Source organism: Chlamydotis macqueenii, chromosome 3 (genome assembly GCF_036417535.1).
Source record: "Chlamydotis macqueenii isolate bChlMac1 chromosome 3, bChlMac1.mat, whole genome shotgun sequence".
Lineage (NCBI taxonomy): Eukaryota > Metazoa > Chordata > Aves > Otidiformes > Otididae > Chlamydotis > Chlamydotis macqueenii.
Window position 1 is genome coordinate 93890880 of NC_141558.1, and position 25392 is coordinate 93916271.

General features: G+C 34.5%; 1 protein-coding gene across 1 annotated transcript in view; it reads right to left on the bottom strand.

Annotated features, from left to right (window-relative positions):
- The window catches only part of FMN2 (formin 2), a 161213-nt gene that overhangs the window by 107008 nt on the left and 28813 nt on the right, over window positions 1-25392 (bottom strand). Inside the window, exons 3-4 of the mRNA XM_086745621.1 lie at window positions 20855-21002; window positions 15027-15088 (exon numbers count right to left, since the gene is read on the bottom strand). Coding sequence (XP_086601747.1) covers window positions 15027-15088; window positions 20855-21002 — 210 coding nt within the window. The remainder of the gene's footprint in view (window positions 1-15026; window positions 15089-20854; window positions 21003-25392) is intronic.

Sequence of the window (25392 nt, forward strand, 5' to 3'; positions counted from 1 at the left end):
TGTTAACTGAAAATATATAGTCTTTATTCAAAGGGATGCACTGTGCATAACAGACTCAACACACTACTGACCACCAGGTTTCAATATACACTTTAAGGATACAATACAGATTAGGAATGCAGAACATAACAAATGTGCACTTTTCGGAAACAGCTAATCTCAGAACAGAGTAATTAAACTTTTCTCCAGCCAGCATGCTTGGGAAGGAAAAGTAGTAAGACAAAACTAAGGGGGAACTTTCCTCCCACCCAAAATTTGAAACTCCTCTGCCAAGTGACAGACGGAGTGAGTAACATTAGAAAAGCTTCCTGTCTGGAACAGTTATTCTGTATCTGGGAGTCTCCACATTTTTTGTATCTTTCTCTGAAGCATCTGATCCTCCCTACTGTAGACTGAAAAGAAGAACCATTAACATCAAGTGGCACAGTAATTCCTACATTTTAAAATAAATATCAGTAACAAACTATACTTAATTTAATTGGTATGTGCTTTTATCAAAAAGTACCAAAAGAAGAAATGTAGTCCAAAAAAAGGCCATTTGTGCTTATTCAGGGAACTTGAACAGGAGACAGAACAGACATGACTTTACAACACAAAAGCTTTTAATAAAGAACTTACTATTTTCTAGTTGCATGCATTTACTTTTTAGCACTTTTTTTTTTTTCTTTAAATTTGAAATATTGGTCAGCAAGTCAAATATTTAGTTGAATTAAGTTTGTCATGCAACAGGTTTCCCAAGCAGTTACATTAAAACAGTTACCTAGTGCCTTTCTTATAAAATCATAAGCTTCATGGATGAGACTGTAGGCTTACTTCATATGAAATCTTTCAAATATTCAGATTTTACAGGTCTTGTAAAGAAGCCTACAAATAAACATACAATACCTGATATACTAATTGCCTTGATTTGTTTCAGGAAGATGATGTTTTTCATCTCATCCTTTGACATATGAAACATTTAAAAGTCATTTTTCTTTCTGGAAAATGAAGTTGTAACTTCCAGCTGGGGACTATTAATAAAATATACGTTCATTAATACTTTAAAAATTGTTTCTGCACAGAATTGGTTTTCAAACATGAAATTTCAATTTTTTTTTCTTTATTTTAGAGTTTCTCAGCTGTCCTAAAACAATCCCAGAAGTAAAACAGCAACTACTACATTTAAATCAAATGATTGATTTTGAAGCACCTTTATCAAAACTTACAGTCCCCTACATTATTTGAACTTTATGGAATGGCAGTTTGAACCAAAATTTATGGATTACAACCAGGTCTCCCTACCAAACTTTGAAGAGAAACATAAAAACAGAGAAAGGAACATCCAAAATGTTTTTCAATGAATAGTGAAGAAATGAAGACAGCAGACTTATTAACAGCGTTATAACAAGGAAAAAGGCTAAAAAAGACATTTGCATTGCAGACTACTCGTGGTGCTTCAATCCACTCAGTTTCTTTTAATGACTCAACACTTTGTAGCAGCAACAGTTTTGAAGAACTTAATTATAAAGGAGAAAGATAATATTCTATTAGCCCTTTGTTTCATCTGCTCTTATCACCCTAGCAGTCACCTGCAATTACAATAATAAGGCCTATCAATTCTTCAAAGGGCAATATTATCAAAGGAAATGTGTTCCTAGGATTATTAAGGTCACACAACCAGTCTTCAGTTATTTGAGAACAAATCCAGTTTCCCCAGACTGTAACTCTCCTAAGCTCCCATTTTACACTGTAAGAACACTCGTCCCAGGGTTTTATGACAGGTACAGCTTCCCAGTTCTATCTCAACTGGAAAATTCATTCCTGCCACAAACTGAAGCCAACAAGATTAGACACAATATTAAATGGGTCTGAAGAGATTTGCCTTAATGATGGCTGATCTCAGAACAGTTCACTTTTTAAAACTCATTTACCCAGGAGATTTTCACTTTTCAGAACAAAAAGAGATAATTCTTGAATCCTGAATTTCCACCTAAACTGCAGAAAAAACCTAGAATTCATTGCTTCACAAGAGAATTTACCCTGCAGACCATGAAATTTCTTTCAAGAGAAGAAGTAGTTTTTAAAGTTTAAAAAAATGGGCAATCAAGCGACATGATTAAGCAAGTCAGAAAAGAAACAAAAATGTATTGATGAATTAAAGTGACTTTTTATCTCATAATAAACAATTTTTCTGCTGTCCTTGAGACACAGCATTTCAAACAATCTGGTGATTTGCTATTGTGTTGTTACCCAAGAATCACCAATATATCCATATTTTCACAGAAACAGAATATTATGAACAAATAAGACTTTGCTGTGAATGCAGAGATCATTTATCCGGAGGAAATTACATGCTTAAAAATTATTTGTTTAAAAAAAAAACCCAAAACTAAAACACATCCCCAGTATTCATATGCTTCTATAACTATTTTAGATAAATAGAGATATTTTTCATTTTGACTTTTAAGATGCTTTTAGACTAGTTTAATTAGATTTCTGCCTTTCCCCTAGCAAGAAGTTTGAAGTCTTCCTCTGGATCAGAAAGGGTTGTTATCAAACAAACATAAGCCACAGCAAGTTTCCATGATCCTCAACAAGAAAGGAAATTTAATATATATATAGGTCCAATCAGAAATGAAAGTTAGACAGTTTTCTGTCTGTAAGATGGTCAAAAGCTGTTGACAACAACCAGAAGACCCAGATAAAAAAAAAATACACATAATGAAAAGAAGGTTTGTTTTTAATCCAAAGGACAATTCCACAGCAGAAACCTACGGGGTTTAAAAGAGATATGAGGGAACTCTGTCTTGCCTAGAGTTCTTACCCAGGACCCAGGTACTGTGGAACAGTCTTCGTTCTGTAAAGAAAGAAAGAAAGGTGGAAGCTTAAGCCTTGCTTTATCCAGGTGACTTGAGCGTGAAAGATGTGAGCAGGAAAAATAATTCCAGAGGTGTGTGGCTATAGAACGGTGCCTAGCATTTCTCAAACTGATTGCACATGGAACATGTGCAATGAGTTGGATGTTCAATCTGGGACCGCTGGCCTGATTGTATTTGTGTCACACTGATAGATAGGCTTATGTGTGTACAGTATCCAACTGATCTGGGAATACTGGCTTTACTGTGTAAAGGCTGTACACTTGGATCTGCACATGTACCAAAAGCCCCTACATTACAGCCAATTCATTCCAATCTTGTCACATTTTCCACATGTGCATATCAGCTATCCAGCATAAAGTTGATCTACATAGACAGAACGCGCTCAGGATCTTCAAACATGTAGAAGCTCAGATTGCAGCTACCTTTTCTACTGAGTTCAACATCCTAGTTTCTCAGATGAGTGACTGAGACCTATTATTTATATGTATCTAGCTCATCTTGCATTCACTTATACATGTTATGAACAGCCACAATGTGCCTTTTTCTTCTGAAAACAAAGATAATGGCAGTTCTTTATGGTAATTTTGGAATATTTGAAAAATAAAGACACATTACAGTTTAGTTTTAGAAGTTAATGCCTTATACTATTACAAGCCAACAAGTTGCATCAGCAGTTTGATGGTTTTTAGCAATTTGTCACCTAGTGTCACGAAACTTCCTCTCTGGGTGGAATTCATATTTATATGATAGGATTATACTTCTTGGGGTTTTTTTCCAAAACATTAACTTTTCAGTTTCTCTACAACACAATTCGTGATTCAGAGTCCACGCCGATACCTGACTGCAAGCATGCACAGGGAACAGAAGCATACAGTTAAATAGGAGTAAGATGGCAAAATGAAAGACCCCTCAGGTCTTTCAATGAGTCAACACCTGGTGGTACTAGCAGCGTCCAGTTACTTGGAATGATGCTTTTTCCAACTACTCTGTTAACAAATGTCTCTTTTTATATGTGAAGTGAAAAACTTCTGAGTGCACATGCTCACTGAATGGCACAAAGTAGTGCCACAGTAAGAATTTAATTCAGACAAATGTGATCTCTATTCAGGTTTCTCTTTTTAAAGTGGTCTTATTTTCAAAGCCGCTTCTTACAACTGCAGACCAACATTAAGAAAAGGAGACACCAGATTTTAACAGGTATTTTCAGTGCTACAGTGACTGTCAAATGAGGAGTACTGATGGACACCTAATTTGTATTCAAATGAAATAGCATTCATCTAACTAAGTCTCATGTTTCACTTAATCCTCAAAGCCCATTGCAGCATTTTAGTTTTACAGTAGTAGAAGCTGAGTCAAAAGCTGGCAAACTTGCCAGTGGCATCAGGGAGAACTGCTGAAGTAGTAGAATTACTATTGGATACTAGTTTCTTCCTCAGACTACAAGATCAAATCCTTTTCGAGAAGCCTTTATAATACTGAAGGTGCATGCATGGGGACAAAGGAGATATCTTTTCAAAATAGTTTAAGCTACACTACATGTTTCTTCCTACAACCATAAGGGAACATGATGCCCAGCTCCCCAGGGCAGCACTGAACAAGCAAACCTTGGAATAGAAACGGTGTAATGCACTGCACTGCCTGAAGTGAAAGAAGTTTTTTTGGTGGTTGTAAGCTCACCTCCCAGACAGTGACACACTGCAACAAATGGAGTACACCAGCCTGCACTGTCCTGGCATTGGTACTATTTAGCTCTTCCTAAGCTAAAGAGCTAGGACATGTTTAATCAACCAAGAGGTTTTGTCATAACCTATCATGGTGCCAAAAAAAAAAACAACAAACCAAACAAACCCAAAACATTACATGCAGAAATCAATAATTATTGAAATTCATATAGTTCAAATAAACAATCATAGGATCAACAGAGAGCATGGAGCTTTGAAGAAAGATGTATATATTACAAATGCCAACTTCTAAAGCTGGAAGTCAAAAAAGAGAACAGTTCTGTTCAGATTCAGTTACTTGAAGGTTCTATTCCTGAAGAGTTTGAATTCCTTATCCCTGGGCTAAATGCATTTCAGAGGATAAGATCCCAGTTCTTTACAGTTCTGGTTTTAATAAATAATAAAAACCAAAAAACCAAAACCCAACTTGAGATGCATCAAAGACTGAAAGAGTCTTCTCTCTATAAGCTTAACTGAGCTGAAACATAACCACAAGTTCTGCTACAATAGGAAACTCAAAAGAATTTTTGTAGATCATAGAAAAGACAAGAAAAAAAAAATCTTACAGAACCACTGACCATCCTAGGAGCTACACAGCAGTCAAGTATAATTACTGTCATCTTACATAACATCACTGCTAGCCTGCAAAAATAGCATTTTTCAGCCTGATTGCCCAGAAAGTTTTAGAATCACTTTATTTAAAAAAAAACCCAACCAAACAAAAAAAAAAACCCTCAAGTCTTGAAGGTTTCTCTCCTAGCACATATGAAATATCATTATTACAGAAGCATAAAATAGTACAGCAGTAAACAGTAAAGACTTCAAAAGGAGCTTACCCCTCCATATAGCTTAATTTAGAACAGTTACACCAGTTTCTAGGCTGTCTCTCACCCAGTGTAAAACAAGTATGTAAATGACAATGGGCACAGAAAGAAAAGAGAAAAAAGTTCAACTTTATTAATTTTAATATAACCTTATTTCGCCTATTTCTGCTGTCTTTTTAGGTGTTCTGCTGTCGACTGCAAAGAAACTGCTAGAGTAGAACTAGCTGCACTTGAGTTTTTCAGCAGATGAAGAGATAACTAAAACCTAGCCACCTATGCCAGTAATTCAATAAGCAACAGATACCTTAAGAGTCACATATTTCTTTAAAATTTGAGATAAAAACTGTTCTGGATTTATCTTTTGATCAATATTTAGGCTGTTTATTGAAATTAATATCTTGTGATGAATCTCTTTCTTCTATTGGCTATGTTTGTCCTAAAGTATTTTAACTAAAAGGTTTGATTAGTTTCCTACATATCCAGGCCAATGCAACCATCCATCTCATTCTTTTAAAACACAAAATAAAATCTGGCATACCTTCAACATTACTACTTTGGCATATTAGAGAAAAGAGGTGAAATTTTTCACACTACGCTTCTTCCTGATTTTTTGATTCAAATTTATTCTTTTCAGTCAACTTGATTTTTTTGATTGGCAACCTGAGAAGTAGTCACTGTGTAAATGGCCTCATTCTGTTATTATTTTTGTGTTCTTTATATACAGAAACTAGTTTTTATGCTATAGACAACAGCAAGGATTGTATTGCTCAAAATGTGAAAATTAATAATCTAAATTTGAAAGATGCAGAATGCCTTTAATTTCTTCTCCTGATGGTCCAGTACTGGAGATTAAAAAAGGTAATGATTTTCCAGGTGAACTTTGCCAGATCCTGATAAGCAACTGTCCAGAGTATGATACTTCTACACAGTACTTGAATTCTTGGATTAAAAAAAAGCAACCAGACCACAAATTAGGAGGTTCACATGTTGCTTTTGTTTCAGGCCTCCAGCAGGGAATAAGCAGCAAAAAAGATGCACAGTAAGAATAAATCTTTGTAGAAAGAGATGAATAATCTTCACTACCCTGAGACATGAGTCTACTACTCACAACAGAAAAAAATTTAGAGATGGAATCAGTCTTCACAAATGTACGCACAAACACACTGAAGGCAGGGGGCTGGAGGTCAGTCAGCTCTTTGAAAGCGTGAAGGCTATATCAAAATCAAAGCTGTATCATTTTGTGTGAGAGAATGTTAAATAAAATTAATCACAATCAAATCATCAAAGATGAGCTTTATGTTTTGAGAGATTAAGTAAAAACTTTTTGGTATCATGGACATCAGACATTTGTCTCTTCAGGAAAAGTTGAATATTGAAAACAAATAAAGTAATTAAACATTCAGGAATACGCAAGGTAATTTTTATCAGTAGTTTTGGGTTTCAGATATACCTATCAGCATATTCTCTAAAGAAGAAATAAAAATAAAAATACGTATTTAAAAGTATAGAAAAGAAAAAAGTGATCTTAATGGTCTCACTTATACTAACTTAAACTGGAGAACCTAATGATAACTATTTTGATCTGACTGTAAGTAGAAGTTAAACCGGTTAGTCTGTTTTGTATTGAAATCGTAGAAATTCTTCTCAGCCTTACTTTTAAGTTATCATTCATGTATGGCAATATACCATGGTTATGATTGGTTTTGGGGGTTTGTTTGTTTGTTTGGTTGGTTTTTGTTTGGCTTTTAATAAGTTTGGATACTTCTAAGTTAAAGAAATATTCATTTTTACTAAAAAAAGCATTTCTTATCTCTCTTCCACACACAGGATCCTCTGGAAATTCTCCGGATCTACACTATTGTAAAGTAGCACCTTATCTTTAATGCTCAGAATTTGATCTTTAGAATATGGCTCACTTTTGACTGGATGAGGTCTGTAGAATAGGTTAAGCCAACTTGACAAATGAGATCAGTCTGTCAGAATGTCACAAGAAGTAGTTTTCTTTCAGTGACCAGTTATTCTTTGGAGATACATTTTATGGAACATGCGTCTGTATATGCATATGTCTATATACACACAGGTAAAAATAAACTTATATATACACACTTTTCCATGCTGCTCTATTGCATTTAATATCATTTCTTCATCTGTTCTCTTCAACTTAATTTCTGAGGAGTTCTTTCAAAAAAAGTTTGTAAGGTAGGTAAATCCACGTATAGTATGGTTCCACTGAATATACAAAACCTCTTGTTTTCACTTCTCTCCAAAAGGTGAGAGGAATTTCTTCGAGAAATAATCAAACTTCCAATTTAAACTAAATTTTGGGAGAAAGGGAGTTTACAGATTTCAATCTGAAATAGCATTTGAATTTCAGAGAATTTTTTTTTAATTGTACTTTAGTAATAAATACAGCTCTGCTATATATTTTGCTCTGACTAGGAATGCATAGATGGAATGAACACCCACTCAATTTACCTATTTTCATGAGCAATGAGGGAGAAGTCAGAAGAGAAAATAGAAAACAATTTAAATTTATATTTTCAAGAAGTGTATGCCTATCATACATTCCTATTCACAGCTCCCTCAGAGAAGTGACAGCGCTCTGATAGTATTTTACAAGAAGTTGACTGTAAAAGGCAAGAGAAAGAAAAGCATACTACAGATAGAAAAGAGGTAATTCTTCCTATCCAAGCCCTATCCCACAAAATAATTCATCTCTTGAGAAAGAAGAAAGTTTCTCACATCATAGCCAAGGATTTTAAGTACCACAAACAAATTTGGTTAAAATAAATAAGTTTCTCAGTTTTACTAATTCCTCCTTGTTTTCCCATCAATGACAGAAGAAAAGGAAGTCTGTAAATCCTAACTCATCTTCTACTGGATAGAATTTGCAAGAACACTGTTCAGGCATTATTATTGCCTGAACCTCAAGGCTGGTGCTACTTGTCAAAGAAGTTACACCTAAAATGAAAAAAAAAGTCTGTCTAGTTGTGTCTAAGTATAAAGCACAGTCAAAATGGAAAACGCAGAATGCTCATTATAATTACAAGATGCAAAACTTATATTATGCTCTGCCATATTCTCATAAAAATCTGTGATGTAGGAGTTGTAAAACCAGATGAATCACCTCAACTCAACCAGCAGTTGCCTGAGACTTTTAATCAATGCCTCTAAGTACACAATATTTGAATTAGGAGTAAACTCACAAGAAATATACGTGCTTTTAGAGTACACATTTTCACCTCCTTAAGCTGTCATCAAAACAACACATCAGAAACGTAGCAAGACTTTATTTTTCCGGTGACCAGGCAAAGCAGGAAGTACATATTAGCACTACCACATAGTCATCCTTGGAGATAAGCAAAATCCGGAGAAAAACAACCAAATATCTAAGCTAGCCTTGCTTGTGGGAGGGTGCTAGTAGGGGAGAGATTGGACAGCATGACCTCTTAATATCTATTCATTCCTAAATTATTCCATGATTTTCATGTTATTTCAGAGCTAAAATTGAGGTAGCATGCCATGTATCAAAGAGGAAAAACAGAATAAAGAGCTTTTCAAATTGAAATGAGCATCTAAGTAAAACTTCCATCTTGACATTAACATCAAGAACACAGATTAGAACAAAGCAAATTTTAGTCTCACCACACCAGGAGGAAGAGTGCAAAAATATGCTATTGTCACTCCACTGAAAATTATACCAACGTATCGTTCCTTTTAAAGAAGCAAACACTGCCTTCAAGCAAAACAGAAGTCAATCCAAGTATTGTGAAGCCTGGATATAATACAAAATACTAACATTTGTTCTTAGAATTAACTGCTTTTATTTTTCTACCACACATATACTCCTTTATTTATTTGTAGTTAAATATGGACTCTACTATTTATATTCTATGTTTGTCAATTAATTTGTAAAAATTAGGTCAGATGCATTTTAATCTTTTCTCTCTCTCACCAGAACTAAATGGAAAAGATTCAGGATTATGGTTGAAGAAATAAATTTCAAATCCAACAGCAAATTGACCTCTTTATTTAAATCATGGTAATTCAGCAGTCAAACTTTTAAATTATCACTACAAAAACAGTCACCCAGAAGTCTTGCAGATCAAATCCCCTGCGTTCCCTTCGTAGGTTTAAAAAAAAAAAAAAAAAAAAAAAAAACCAAAAAAAACCAAAAAACCAAACACTTAACACTGATGGAATGGAACTTCCTAAACATTTCATGTTCCAGGATTTTTGTTATCAATTTTAGGACATGGTTTTATGGTCTTTGAGAGATGCTCCAATTACAGAATCACAGAATAGATTGGGTTGTAAAGGACCTTTAATTACTAAACTTTGGTCAAATCAAACACAGTAAATCTGCGTACTTTTTACAGGCTAACTCACTAACCACCAGAAAGTCACCACTTCCTGACTAAAAACGAAAAAGAAATTAATATTCTCACTGCAGGGTCTCTGCAGAACCCCTCGGGAACGACTGACAAACGCCTTGCTCAGGCCGTTCAAAAATCCCTCACTGCCATCTAGCGGCGGAGTAGCCCGACTTCTGCAAGAGAGTCAGGCTCTCTAATTAAACATTTCTTCCCTCATTTCTAATATTTTTACTTGTGTTTCTATGCTTCCTTCAGGGCCTAAGAAATCCCGACATTATCAGAAGACAGTATTTTAATCACAAAGTTCAGTCACTAGTCATGCAGGAAGAACAGACTGGAACAGACAATCCCTGTTTAAATTATATTTATGTCTCAACTCAGATATAACTTTTAAAAATACTAAATCAAGTTAATTCATTAGTCTGCTACAGTTGTAGAACATGAAAAAACTATTTGTTCTTATTAAGTTTTCTAAAAACAAAGCAAAAAGAAACCTGAAAATTGCAGCACATTTAAACTGAAAAGTTCTAATATTAATAATCAAAGACAGATTTCTGTCTATAAAATTGGAAAATTCTGCATAAGAACTATATTTAATTAACATAAAAGACAGAGTATACTTGATTTGCACTTACGTCCTGGAGTGAGGTTCAACAGAGGTTAGACTCCCTTCTACTGCATGAGCAAAATGCTCCGCACTTCAGCGGTTCCTACCACCCTGTCAGTGAAGTCTTCTGTCAGGTTTCTACCATCTTGTTTCGCACAAACTTCATTTCCTTTCTGTGCGTTTTTGATAAAGCATAATTTATTCTCAAGGCTAACAAGAAAACACTATCTGCTTACATATGCTTCCTGATATTCACTCACTTTAAGCTAAGATATCACAATTCTAACATTACAAATTGGACCTACAGTTAGAACATAAGTTCCTGTGCACCACATATTGCAAGAATGGCTTTATTTTTTTTGCAAGATAAGAACTAAACAGATTTATACCTCTGAATTTCTTTAGCTTTTTGTTTTCTGAGACTGCGGTATGCTGGCATGAAGTTGCAGGAAGTTTACATTGACAGTTCTCCTTAAAACAATATATCCAATTCTATTTGTCAGGGTGGAGATTATCAGTTAGCTATAGTACTTACATTGAAAAATGCAATAGGTACAGAATTCACTATCAATTGATTAATATGGAAAAGTTCCAAAAAAAGTTTGCTTCCTTTGCACTCCTTTCTTTCCTCAAGGAGACAATTGAACACAGTAGATTCTTGTGAATATATCATACATTTTTTGTTGGTTTCTTTTTACCCCAATGGGTACCTTTTTTCCCCCTACTGATATCTAAGACTTCAGCAATCATACTTTCGGAAGAAAATAATTGTCTTAGAAGAACTGTTCATGGCCTCCCCGAGCCTTCTCTTCCCTTCCTCTGTAACCTGGGAAGTAGTGAAGGGATGGAAGAGGAGTGGTACGTGTTCCCCAGGATCACTTGGTCCTTCTGAATGAGTATCTCAAGAAAGAATATGCAAAAAGAATACGTAAAAACAGCCACAGCATGGTTTGGGAGCTCACAAAGGAAGAGTTCCCAATTTTCCTCTAATTTCTGTTGAACACAATTTGTTGACCAGTGTCTTCTACAGTTTGCCTCTACTGTGATGAAAGCCATGTAATACAAAAATAAAACAAGTTTTAAAAATCTCCCTTTTTTATTTTATTCTTTTTGTATGCGTAGTAGAATCATTTCACCATTTCTAACAAATCTTACATTTACCTTGTTTGGCTTACCTTCACCTGTAAAAGTTAATTTATTTCTGAAATTTCATTTAAGAGTTTTGAGCAGCATCCATGTTTCCAATACAAAGTCTAGCTGTGACATTTTATAATAATGAAAAGTAAATCCCAATCCCACCACTGGTTTATATTTTCTAAGTAGACTGATTATGTATTTATCTTAAAGGATTTCACAACCTTTTTTTCTTGTATTACTAAGTATCAAAATTGGAACATTTTAAATGCCACTAAGTTGTTACCCTAAGGAGTTACAATAATTTGCAGTTAAAGACTAGACTAAGAGAAAAGGTCCACATTAAAAGGCTGAGAAAGGGATTACCAGCAAACTTTAGCAGCTGGGAATACTCTAAAGAGACACTCCAAGAGTCAGACTTAAAATGCTTTTATAGTGGAAAGTATATTCAACATGGCAAAATGTGTCCTGTAATTGAAGTTTTTTAAGGCGAGCATTGTGTCCCTATGACATTGTTGGAAAGAGCACCAACAGATCATGCAGCATAAATCTGTCTTCAGTGCCTGAGACTTGCCAAAATTGTCTGGTTTTTACTACCAGCTGAAGTACGTGGCATTCTAATAAGGCATATAATTTTGGTTGAGGGATTACTTGTTGGTGAACCAAACCAAAGTGAACAACTGAGCCGGAAACATTACAGGCAGAAGAATTTTTTGACGGCAAGCTTTTCCGCTGTAAATATAGTTTCAGTACTCAGTGTAAACTATCTCAGAACCAAACTGCTAGAAATTGGAACAGTCCAGCAAAACCTCATCTCCTGAGACAGGATTACAGAGACCAGTCATTGTTGATGGCATGAAGAAGAATTAATTACATCAGAATGCTGACCTTTAAATAAATGTAATGATGGCTTTCTTTTTAATTTTGTGTGATATTCAGAATAGATACTCATCACAAATGATCAAATATAGAATAAATTTTAAATATTTTGATAATAAGGCATATAAGAGAACAAGGAATTTAGGTGACTTACAAACAACTTTAGGTTTCGCATTCTGCGCTATCTCACTGCTAACCAAAGTCTAGTTTTCATGTACTCATTTTAAAATTATAGGATGCCTTTTTTTTTTTTTTCTTTCTGCCAAGACTCTGTTTTTACCTACCATGTAAACAAAATCAAGCGAACCTGAAAACTGTGCTGAAGTGCAGGGAAAATTGCAAGGATACCATAAAAGATCAGGGGTGTGCAATTGGCTCTTGCACAAAAGTACAACTGTCAAATCTAAACACTAGGTTTGAAGCTGGAGTTTCTAAATTGGGACATTCAATTTTTCTCTTCTTCCTTCAGTAAAGAAGTTAGGCCCAACAAAGATTTCTCTGTTTGTACTGAGAAGACTAAGCAGACGTTGTTATTCCTCTCTGGCATTTCAAAACCAGGACTTGAAATGGCTCCCAATTTTTCTTTTTCCTCTACTTACCAATTCCTGCATGAAAAGCAAGCACATGTATCCAGGCTCTCTTTTTTTTTTAATTTTAATTTTCAGAAATTAGCTATTTTTGACTCAATAGAGTAGTCTTACAAACTTTAGGAAATTATGCTGCAAAATATGAAGGTTATATCTAACCTCGTAAAGGTAAGGAAATGGAGAGGATATATAAAAAAGCCCCTTCCAGCAGCAAGTAAGTGTAGAATCCAGGCTCTGTGTGTGTGTTATTTGTATTTTTAAGTTAGAATTACTGTGAATCTTAACTGTTTATCATAAGTGAGATAAATTATTAACATCATGTTACATTTGTGTTTGTTTCTGTGTCAATATTGCCCATCTGCAATTATTTTAACAGCATGTGGAAAATTTATTTTCCCAGGGAAGGGAGAGGGAAGAAGGCTAAGTAGACTTAGTTGATCAGTTTCAAATTTTATACTAGGGGGTCTCTTCCTTTGGCATGTATTGAAAGAAAAGAGAAAAATCACCTACTTGGCTAACCTTCAGCCAATGCTTGCTTTCTTTAGAAAGAAAAAACTATGGACAAGCTAGACAAAGAATAAAAGAGGCTAGATCTCTAATAAAAACATTTCATAGTATTCATCACTTAAAAGAAAAAAAGGAAAACTAACAAAGAATTATCTGATTGCAGTAAAGGACTTATCTACAAACATGATGAAAAAAGTTAGTGTGACAATTCTACTTTCTAGATGTTTTTATAGATATAGATAAATATTGATAGGTAAAATACACTCAATTTTTTTTTTGTGACTGTACAGAAATAGTTTGAACACGTGAAAACATTTTATCCATATACATTTCCTCAAATTAAGTAATTTCTGATTTTCAAAATAAAACAGAATGATGATGATATAATATAGTAAAAACTTGAGATTATTTTCTGCAAGTGAGGTGATCATGCATTCAAACCAGTTATTTTTACTCTTCATTGATGAATAATAGTACAGAATGGAAGAAGTTCACATTGCTGTCATAAAAAAATCAACACTGAGCAAGAAGGATGGGGATTTCAAACAACAGTAGCAAACGCAATTCAATAATCGGACAACATAATAGGCTAGTTTTAAAAATAACAGAAAAAAACCCAACCTTAAGTAGATGTTATTTGTTCAAGCAATCAAACAGTGCTCTAGTACTGCTGGTTAAACTTCATTCTCATAGCAAAATAATCAGTTTCTCATAGGTAAACCACCTAAGCATTCATGAACCTATTTTCATTAATTACATTTACAATTTAAAAAAAAAAAAAAAAAAAAAAAAAAAAAAAAAAAAAAAGAAAGAAAGGAAAAGAAAAAAAAAAAAAAAAAGAGCAAGACCTCAAGAGTTTCTGGCCACTCCTTGTTCCAAACTAAGATTTTAAGAAACTATAACTTTGCCTTCCTCTTCATGACTTCTGGAACAATTAGTCTTATTCACTAGTAAGATAAGTCTGATACCTGTCATTAGAGAGCTTTCACAGAAAAATAAGTAAATCTTTTGACGAAACAAAATTGGAAGCTCTGCAAGTCTATCGCATTTAAAGAAGAATATAACATGAATGGTGACATGTTAAAAAAATTACCTTATCTCCTTTTGAAGTTCAGCATGGTACCCTAAATCTGTTAACCTACTACCTATAGTCTTCAGTGAAGAAACAGAAAAAAGCCTCTGCTGCTGTTATTCACATGAACTTCCGTAGATTAGCTAATATAACCAGATCTTTTATTGCTATTCCTTAGTAACACCATCAGATCTCCAGAACCAAGTGTTAACTTCTGAGTGCAGCGAACAGTAATATTTTACAAGAATCACTTAAGGCAGGTAGGAATGTTGAACCACTGTACCTAGAAACACTATGGAGGACCTAAGTATCCTGAATCCAAAATTTAGAATCAACACCACACTTCTGAATGTTTGCATTCAGAATATTCAGTATACAAAACTATTGCAAAAAAGTCTGAAGTACTGCTTTTCCACTGTTTTTACAAAATCACAGATAAAACACTTCCGTTAGAATCTTACCTGTACCCGTTGAACATCTTCTATACATTGTTTCTCTGTTTCTAGGACAGTAGATTTCAACTCTGAATTTGAAAAGAAAATACAGATTTTAAAAGTTCTATATATATTAAAAAAATCATTGATCTTTCGAAATACACATTAAGAATTTAATGAAAACAGGGTAGAGATAAAAAGAAAACAGTGCTAACTGTCCCACTTTCTGAATTACCCATGTAAAATTAAAGGAGCAGGTTGTATGCATAAATAAAGCCAGTCTGATCTCAATTTGCAATGTATTTATCATGACTCAACATTAAATGTTATCATATTAAATCTGTAGCACATAAAACTTTAAATAAGTCCATTCTGATTGTCAAAATTTCGGATTTAAAGAAAAACAGTTACTTATGGATCTATTAGATACATTCCAGAGAAGGTCAAGGTAAAGTTCTCATGCTTGTTCTTTCCATCCATTCTCATTAAGAAGTATTTCTGCCCCTAAGGTCTGAAGTTTGTGTCTGCTCACAAAAGGACAAAAGAACTCACAAACAGGATGACGACTGTGCGCAGGTTCATTGTATTTTTATTAGCCTAACTCTGGCCCTCCTCTGCCCCACCATTAAAATTTGAGATCTTCACAATAAGATAGATAGTGATACATATCTAAACTCATATTTTAAAAGTGTGCTTGAATGTAATTGACTTCATTACTGCAAATACATTTTGAAAAATCTCGATTTCATACTAGCTTTATTATTTACTGTCTACAGCATCTCAGCCTTACAAAGGGAAGGTTTGGGACTGTACACTTATACAATAAGCTTCCCAGAACTGTGGACATTCAAGCTGAGATTATAAGACTAAATCTTCTCCTTTGTACTGAATTCCACACCCTCTCTTTTGGGCATAGAACCAACACTAATTTCACTTTTGGAATTTTAACTACTTGAATTTTTCAGTGTAAATCAGTAAACAGCACTACTTCATTCTAGTAGTATCTTCTTAATTTCTTTTTCTACTTTGGAATAACTAACAGACACATGTACTGTACATTCCTTTACTGTTTCTACAGTGCTATATTTTGATTGCCTGCTAGCTAAAAGAAATAACAGATTTTGGCTGGAAATGACACAAACATGTAACAATCCAATACAGGTTCAGGACTGTCAAGTCATTGCACAGAAAAACAAAGACTTATTTTTAATTTATTTACGGAAGAAAGAGAGTCTTGTAGCTGAAGCACAGGGCTTGAATTTAAAGTTCTGGTTTCCATTCTGACCATTCTACAGTTTTCTTCTATGACCTTAAACAACCTCCCTGTGCTCCAGTTTCCATGCCTGACAGGAGATAACTAGAAAATAAAACAAACAAACAAACAAAGAAACAAACAAAAAAAACCCACCAAAACAGCAGCTACACAGTGTAAAGATCTCTAACCAGCTTAGGAACTACTGCTAATGATGCCTCTTTAACTGGTCATAGCCTAATTTTGTGCACAGGTCAAGAAGACATATTTTTCTTATACCTGCCCAGTGAACACGTCTCACATCCTTCTTGTATCTTTTAAGGGTACCATTATATAGCAGGCAAATCTGTTGACCATTTGCAGGAAGAGAGAAGCAGCTGTGGTCCAGAACCTCTGGATTCGTAATTCCTAGACATTTGGCCTCCTTACAGCTTTCTGACAACCTAGTGTTAGGAGGTGAGATGTACAAGGGGGAAGTTTCATTGCCAGTGGCAGTTATGCTGCAATTAACAGTCCTCAACATTTTTTTTACTTTTTTAATTGTTTACTAAAACAGCAATTGAAGTCTCATCTGACAGAGCTGTTCCCAGTAATAAAAAGCTGGATGAAGACAGGCTGTCATTAATAGGAAATAACTCATAATCTCTCACTTTGACAAGTTTTTCATATGGATAAATCATGCCTTGTTTCTGACTTTCAGATAAGATGAAGAAAACTTAGGATGCTACAAATGAATTGGACACTCGCTCCTCATTGCAACTAAAAGAACCCCACTAAAAACAGTGAAGGATTATTTTGTGGTAGAAGTCATTATTGTTTCTTCTGAAGGCAGGGAAGAGTATTAATATTTCGAAATTAATACTTGTTTTATAAATTATCTGGAAGACAACTTTTTTGGCTAACCCTACTTCAACTGATTTGTAAAACCAGGAAAAATTCACTACTATTTGGGCACTGATGATCTCCCCAGGGCCTGTGTATATGATAGATTTCTGCATGGTTGAGAGAAATTTTAAGATTAATTTGATTTTTGCTCACACCAAGTTTTATTCTTTGCTAATGTTCTAGTACTAGTTCTAGTACATACACATCTTAGAAAGTAACGCTTCCTATTATGTAAATTTGCATAAATATCTCCCTTATCCAAAAGTTATTAAAAAAATACGAACAGGCCACTCCTATATATTTGTCAATATTTAAAAATTTGACAGAATTGTCTAGCTTATTTTTACCTCAGGCAGTTGTTTTTTTTTTCTAAAAAGGGTTCTAAATATAAGCTGAGTTTAGGGTGATACAAGCAGTTAATTTTAAGGTTAGTTTGCCAAAATTCAGCAAATACAATCTATTTGCAGTAAACTAACAGAGTTTTATGTTTGCTAAGCAAAACTAAAAAAAAAAAAAAAAAAAAAAAAATCAAAACCAAATCCCACCACCACCACCACAACAAAAAGAGTAAAAGAAAGGAAAAAAGTGCTGTATGATGACTGAAACATTTCCTTTAACCCAAACCAAACTCCCCGCCCCCACCTCATTTTTCATAAAACAAAGGAAATAAATGTCTGGACAAGCCTAGTTTTGTTAAAGAAACTAACTTGGATGCCAGGGTGTAAACTCACACAGAGATATAGTGTGTTGGGACTGTTTCATTTTGCAGAAGTTGTATAATCTTTGAGTCTCTGCCCAGGTGGTTAGGACAGTCACTTAGGAGACAGAATGTCTGGGCTCTAGTGCCTGCATACTTGCTTTTTCCTATATGTTAAGTGGAATAGTGTCATCAGCAGAGGATCAAAATAATTGAATTTCAAATACCCTATTGTGTTTAGATTCAGGCCATGTGCTGGGGTGTGAGAGTGGTAGAGCCAAATATCACAGGATTTTGTGATGGATGGAAAATTAGTGGCATACACATTGGTCTTATTGGTGATACGGGCTCATGTTGTCCAAAAAGTTTTCTGAATCCCGAAATGAAAAATGTTTTTGGCATAAGTATCTGCTGACCTGAACCCAAATTCATACTAGGTATTTCCAAACTTCAGTTTGTTCATACATAGTCAATCTAAAAAAGAATCCCAACCAACCTGACCAAAAAAAAAAACAAAAAAATGCCTAACACTTTAATAGCCCTTTCCTCACACTCAACAACACTTGACATAGAGCACACAATAAAACTATTTAATATATACTATATTAAACAGATGATTAACTACTTTGATGATTTAGGAATAGATTGTCTAAGACTTCGCAGAATTTCCTCCTGCCTTACTTAAAATTTGAAGGCCTAGTATTGTCTTCACGCTAACATGAGGACTTGTGTAAAATGCGTATGTGTATGAATACACAAGGTATATATCAAATAAAAATAAAGACTATACATATAAAAATATCCTGCTACATTCCTCTCTAGATCAATACTCCTGTCTAAAATGAACATTTTTGTTTATAAACCATTGTTCATAACCAATGTTAATATTGTATTAGTTTAATCCACAGAGCCGTAATTATATATATATATGTATATATATATATTACAAAATACAGCTACTCTGTACACAGTAGTTTAAACTCTAAAAAAATGCTTACCCTCTCCACTTTTCAAAGGTTCATATACATAAATAATATTGTTAGAAATCTTGGGGAAGGTGTTTATCCACACTTCACATGAAGCGTGAAGCTTCACATCACTCACCTCCAGATTCTTCCACATGGCAAGCATGTGAACAATCAAACAAAAAGTTAAATAATTTATCTACCTGAATTGTATTCAGAACAATTAAAGTTTTTCCTTTTCCCTCCACGCCCTACACTGCAAATTCACACAAAAACCCAAAATTTCAATAATATTTTTAAGTGTCAGCATCTCAGGGAAATTTTGAGAACTATTTAGAAATAGTCACAATACACAATTTTCCATTGTACTTCTAGTTCTATTTTCTTAATATTTTTGCAGTTTTTGAGAGGGCAGTGTCTAAGATAAGGAACAGATAAGTACTGTATACATTACATCCATGTAGTAGGTATAATAGAACAACATAGGATGGAAATAAATCATGCATGGGATGATTACATTTAAAAATTATTACTGTTATCCTCTTGGTAAAAACATTCCTTCAAATTGGTAAAAACAGTAAAAATATTAAAATATTTTATGTAATCTATGTTCTTTTAGGTTTTAGAGCAATAAAACTGTTGTTAACTTGCACCAGTGTCTGCCAGGCTGAAACCTCAAAATAAAATAATAAAATAAATAATAAATTATTCACCCTTTTGTTTTTGCAGTGCAGAGTATTTTCATAAATACTCTGATCACACATCCATTAGCTAAGTCTCCAGGTTGAAAAACACAATCTGTCCTCTCAGAGTACATAGCAATGAATTCTACTGCCACATGACATCACTTTCATTTAATACAGCATAAACCAGTAGATCATTAGTCAAAAACTGGACTAGCCTAACAGTCCTGTACTGTAGTGTTCCACACACTAAATTGCATCAGTGAGATGGACACAGAAATGTGTCCTTGACAACTACTGGAGCTGCTTTGGTAAAAGCCACAGCATAAACGGAGTAACATAGCAGTATTGCACTTGTGTTGGCATCGCTTATCACTTATTACAGTGTTCACAAGCAAAATATCAGTTAAAGTAAAGTACTGCCATGATATATGGTGTCCATGCAAGGAATACTTTGCTTGTGCTCCAGAGGGAGTGGTAGAGAAGTCCCAAAGAGACGCAAATCTGAAATTAACTCCACTCAAAGGCTACAAACAATACAAATACATTGTTGAAATAATTACTTAATTCTTCAAATCTGAGTAATAAAAAAAAAAAAAGCAGTAGGAAATGGAAAAGTTGAGAATACCCAGTGGCTCTCCATGGAGGTTCATGGGGATGAATGCAACCTAAAAGTGTTGAGAGCCACTGAATACTAACTAATGCAAAGGTAGGCCTCCAAGAACTTATGGTATTTGCCCATCAACACTACTAACAGAAAATAGGTTTTAAATTATCTTTTAAATTTCTTTGTCAGCTACAAAAGTGTTTTGTTTTGCTTTAATTTTCAGCTTAAAAAAAGCTTTTAATGAGTACGCAGAAGATTTCAGAAATTTGGCCAGTAGAGTAACCTCACGAATTTTAGAACAAACTGATTTTGTAAGTAAGACCTCAATTTATTTTTCAGATACAATTTTCCTACCTCTCTGTCAGCAGGGGACTGCTGAATCCACAAAGGAATACCTTATACCACTCTAATAACTTTCATATACCACCAGTGGGCTTCTGAAGTTTTCCAGATTTTTAAGAGGAGAAAAGTACCCATATTTCATGGCTCTGAAGGTATGTAAACTGGAAAAGAACAAAGGTCACAACACCTGGTAAAATCCATTAGTCAGCAGATGCCAGGTGCACATCTCTGTTGTTAACAAAGTGCATGCATTTTTGCTGAATATTTTTTATTAGATTCATACTACCTAATATTATTTCTGATGCTAATCCAAGATCTTCAAAATCAAGTATTTGTTAGAAGTTAAAACATTAAGTTTACATCTTGGATTCTAAAAGACAGCAGCTTGACATACATATATCTTGTCTGTGTCCAAGTATTATACCTTCTTCTGCAGTTTTGAGTCTTTGTTCTTCATCTGGAGGTTTGGGTGGGGGCCACACAGATGGAATTCTCCTTGGAAAGCTTCCTTCAATGTAATCTGATGAATGTGTGGGTTGGCTAACTGCAGCCCAAGTATAAAGCTGGTCTTGCTGTGGTTATTAAAAAAAAAAAAAAAAAAAAAAAGTTGAGAAGTTCATATAAAAAGACAAGGTCAAAATATCAAAGCCTTTGTTTCCAACACAAACAGCTCAATATCCACCTCTGTATCAAGGCAAGCTTATTTTTATGCTCTTCACCTCCTCTTAAAGACTTAACATAAATCTATATTAAAAGAATTTAATGTTTCAGTTTTGGAATTACTTCTATTAACAATACAAAATGTAATCTTTTAGTTATCTACTGCACAATGAGATGCAAGAATGCAGTTCAGCATTTTTTTTTTAGCCTGAGGAACTCTTTGCCATTTCTTTCCTTAGCGAGACAACAGGTTCTGTCCATCACGACTGTACTTCTTCACATATGGCTAATTTATAGGTTAGAGAAAAAAAAACAAACTCAGTCCACAATCTATTTAATCTTTTTACTCTGAATGCACAAGCAAGGAAAAGAAGTAGGATTATTCCAGCATAAATTAAACTGAGATATTTATTCTTTGCAATCCCGTTTTTGTCATTTACATTTCCATATTCATAGAAAGGCGGCTAAAAAGGTAGTTTAGCTTTTAGAATAAAATAAAATTTAAAAAAACCACAACAGCTAAAAGTATTCTCAATCCTCTGGGCTCAAATCAGATTATATCCTTATTACTCCATAACTTTGAGTTTGATTCGCTTATTAAAAGTAGGAGACATCCAGACTGTCTGATGAAAACTAGGGCAAACTTATGCTTTAAGCTAACAAAAAAGTTTTAGCTGACCACAATTCAAATAGTTATTCTTGTGACTCCCAGTATGCATCAACACGCACACCTTGTGATTAAATCTTTATCATACTGTAAACTCTGTAGAGATCTATCACAGGAACTGCATGAGTATCCTAACAAGTGATCTGGAAATACACGAATATTATAGTACAAAACTGCAGGGGGTGGTGGGGGTGGAGAATAAATAATTAAATCACAGGATGAAAATACAGTCATATCACATCACACAGTAATATCTTCTTACAAAGATCATGTTCATTACACCTCATTCACATCATTGCCCAAGTAAAACACTGGTAATATATATTTGTTCTGTTGCATATTTCATGTTTAGATTAAAACTTTTTTTTTTTAGTTTTACACAGATATTAAACATTAAATAGACATGCAGGGGAAAGAACAAAATGCAGGGGGAAGAACAAAATAATTTCACACTTTTTTTTGTGCATAATCACTATTCTATGTGACTAAACTTCTACTTGTCTAAAAGTAAGTTGTGCTAAGAGTGATAATATCCTGTTGAAAGTAAGTAACTTAGAACAGACAAATGCTGGTTATAAAGCAAAAATTTTTGGTTTACATAGGGTGCTTCAAACAGTCACGGTCAAAGGAAGCTCATTAGATCTTTCCAGCATGAAAAACATGGCAAAAATCCAGCCACATACACAGACCTTAGATAAATGGGTACAAATAAATGGATAAAAAGCTTAATACAAAATGACATCAGGTTCTTTACATAGCCCTGAACTCTATGTTCCTTGTAAAGTCTATCCTTTTCCTATTACTATGCTACTGCATTTGAATATCCAAACAGGCTTGATTAATGCAGTTCTTTTATCTAAAATCTGGCTTTACAAAGGATATGTATTTCAGGGTTTCTGCCTAATTTCTAGTACTGTGGGAGTAGAAGGGAGAAGGAGAGTCATACCTGTACATACTGTGTAAAGAAAAAGAAAAGGTGCTGGAATTATGCTGTTTGTGTTATTTCTGTACCATCCAAATCTCAAAAACACAGAAGAAAATAAGATTCAAAAAAGTCATCCAGAGGCAAATTAGAACAACTTTTTTTTTTTGCCCACTCTGCTACCTTCTGCCACTCTGGGTTATAGGGCAATAAAACGGAAGACAACAGACTGTAGATAATATTGACATAGCATGCATGAGGAAGACAGTTAAACCGTTCCTGGACATGGTATTTCACCATGCCAGTTCTTGAAAGATATAGTAGAATCATTTAACAACAAATTTTTGAAGTATGTTTAATCTACATGAATTAAGATGTATTTAAAAAATCACTGTATGTCTCAGAACTGTTGTACAGATGGGATACATTATAAAGATAATAAAATATGAAGTACCTGTGTTCTTGCCAATAGAATTTACAACGTATAAACTATGAAGTTATAAACTATAAGTCATAAATTAAGACATCACACAACTCCATAACCAACTCCTAAGCCAGCACGGGAGATTTGTTTGTGAGTATGAAAGACAGTATGTTTTGATTTGTGTTGGTTTTCGGTTCAGGACTCTTTTCATTCACCATTTAACGTAGAGAAGGATGATGGACTCATGACATAATAGAAATTTACAGAGGTAAATATAAACTTGCAAAAATGCCTTGAAGGGACTTGCACTACAATCAAAATGTATCTGCATTCAACATATAAACAAGGTATTTAACAACACCTACATTCAGATTACTTGCAAACATATTAAAATAATTTAAAACATGAAAAACCCTCATGACAGAAAGGTAGTCTGAGGTCTGGACTTCAAGTTGATAGTCCATAAACGACACTTAAAATGGGAAAGATTAACATTGCCTACACTTCCATGCCCTTCAAAAGAGACAAATCATTTGAATGTCCTAATTCCTACTCATTCATGACACTGTCCAAAATCTAATCCTCTTTACCTTTTGTCTTTAGCTCCTTGCCAGTTAATACACTAACCCATCTCATTTCTCCTTTTCTAAATCTGATAATGCCATAAATTTGCATTATTAGAACATTTTGAAGATAGATATATGCAGCCAATTCAATTATGCTGAAGTACTATTCAAGCAAAAGAAAAAAAACAAATAAAAATATCTAGATTTACTTTTATCATTATTAATTGCAATGCAAGCATCCATGCACCTGGATTTCCACATCCAACATTTTCTCCTTTAATCTCTTCATTTCAGAGGCAATTTTTATAAGATATCATTGTAAGTACAGACAGTGAATACTCTTACCGTGATCAAGCTTTGAATACCTCTGGAATTTCCACTTCATCTTGCTCAGACTCCACTATTTAGTGTTTAAAGCACTTCTTTTTTGGGGAAAAAAAAAAAATATATATATACATATATATATATTCTTGCAATGAATGATCCCAGTCTTATTTATTCGGACTCATTTCTGGGCAGATACTGAAAGCTTAAAGCTGAGTCCAGTGCACTGAATACGATGTCAAGAAGAGTTCTTGTTTCCACATATCCTTACACAGCACTTTCCACTGGTTCTTAAAACTGCAGAGCATTCGCACATGAGCGAGGCAAACTGCCTGCAGGATCTGATGGTACCTAATCAATAGACATTTTACCACTTATAGACGCTAGCATTTAGAATAGAGTCACTGAGAGTCAGGTCTGTAGTTTAACTCACTCTTTTCCCAACTAGCTCTCAGCAGGCACAAAGAATGGCTCTTTGTAACAAATTTTCATTCTCGGGTACCACAGTGTTAAACTCAGATACATAACGTATTAAATATCAACGTTCCTTCACTAGTTGAGCTAAAGATTCTCATTCCTGCTAATCTTTAAAGATGGAAGCCAATGCTGTAAGCTACTAAAAGTAAGGGCCTCTAGCAAATGACATAGAAAGAGGCTGGTGGACCCAGAACTAGGGCCATGAGCTAGACCTGCAGCAAGCATCAGAAGGTATACTGGTGGACCTTAAGCTTTCAGAAAAGGGGTCACACATTTTTCACACAGAGAGACAGGTTTTCTCTGTGGATCACAGACTGAATGAGAGATTGGTATATTCCCCCACGGTAGGAACATAACGTGCAGCCTTGAACCTATGCTTTTGGCAGCTATATTGCTCCTGGAGATATGCAGGTAATATAACCTCCTGTTTAATGCCACTTCAGTTTTTAATCAACTGTTTACCTGCTTCCAGTTCAAAAGGCAAGACAGCCATTGTGAGAAATGCTTAAAAGACATACAAGAGATGGAGTTGAAACAGCAATAAATGTGTATATACACATCTGTCCAAACTCATTGCAAAAGCATGAAATAGCAATGTGACAATCAAGGCGGGGGGGAGGGGGGGGCGGAATCTGACCAGAAGTATTTTGAGAATTCTCAAGGAAAAAGAAAAAAAGCGCAGTCAGATCATGGAGGGTGAGATGGGAAAGGTGGGGCATTACAGAAGTACACTGCTATCAGGAGTAGCCTCTGCTCTTCAGCTCAGCACAGCAGTAGATGAGGGAAGTGCATTAGCAGTACCTCTACGCTTTCTTACAGCAGAGTGAATTGGCACTAACTTCCCTGATGGCTCCTATGTTAAGCCATGATGGAATCAGGCCCTGTCTTGCAGGACATCTATTTTCAAATAGTAAATTTGAAC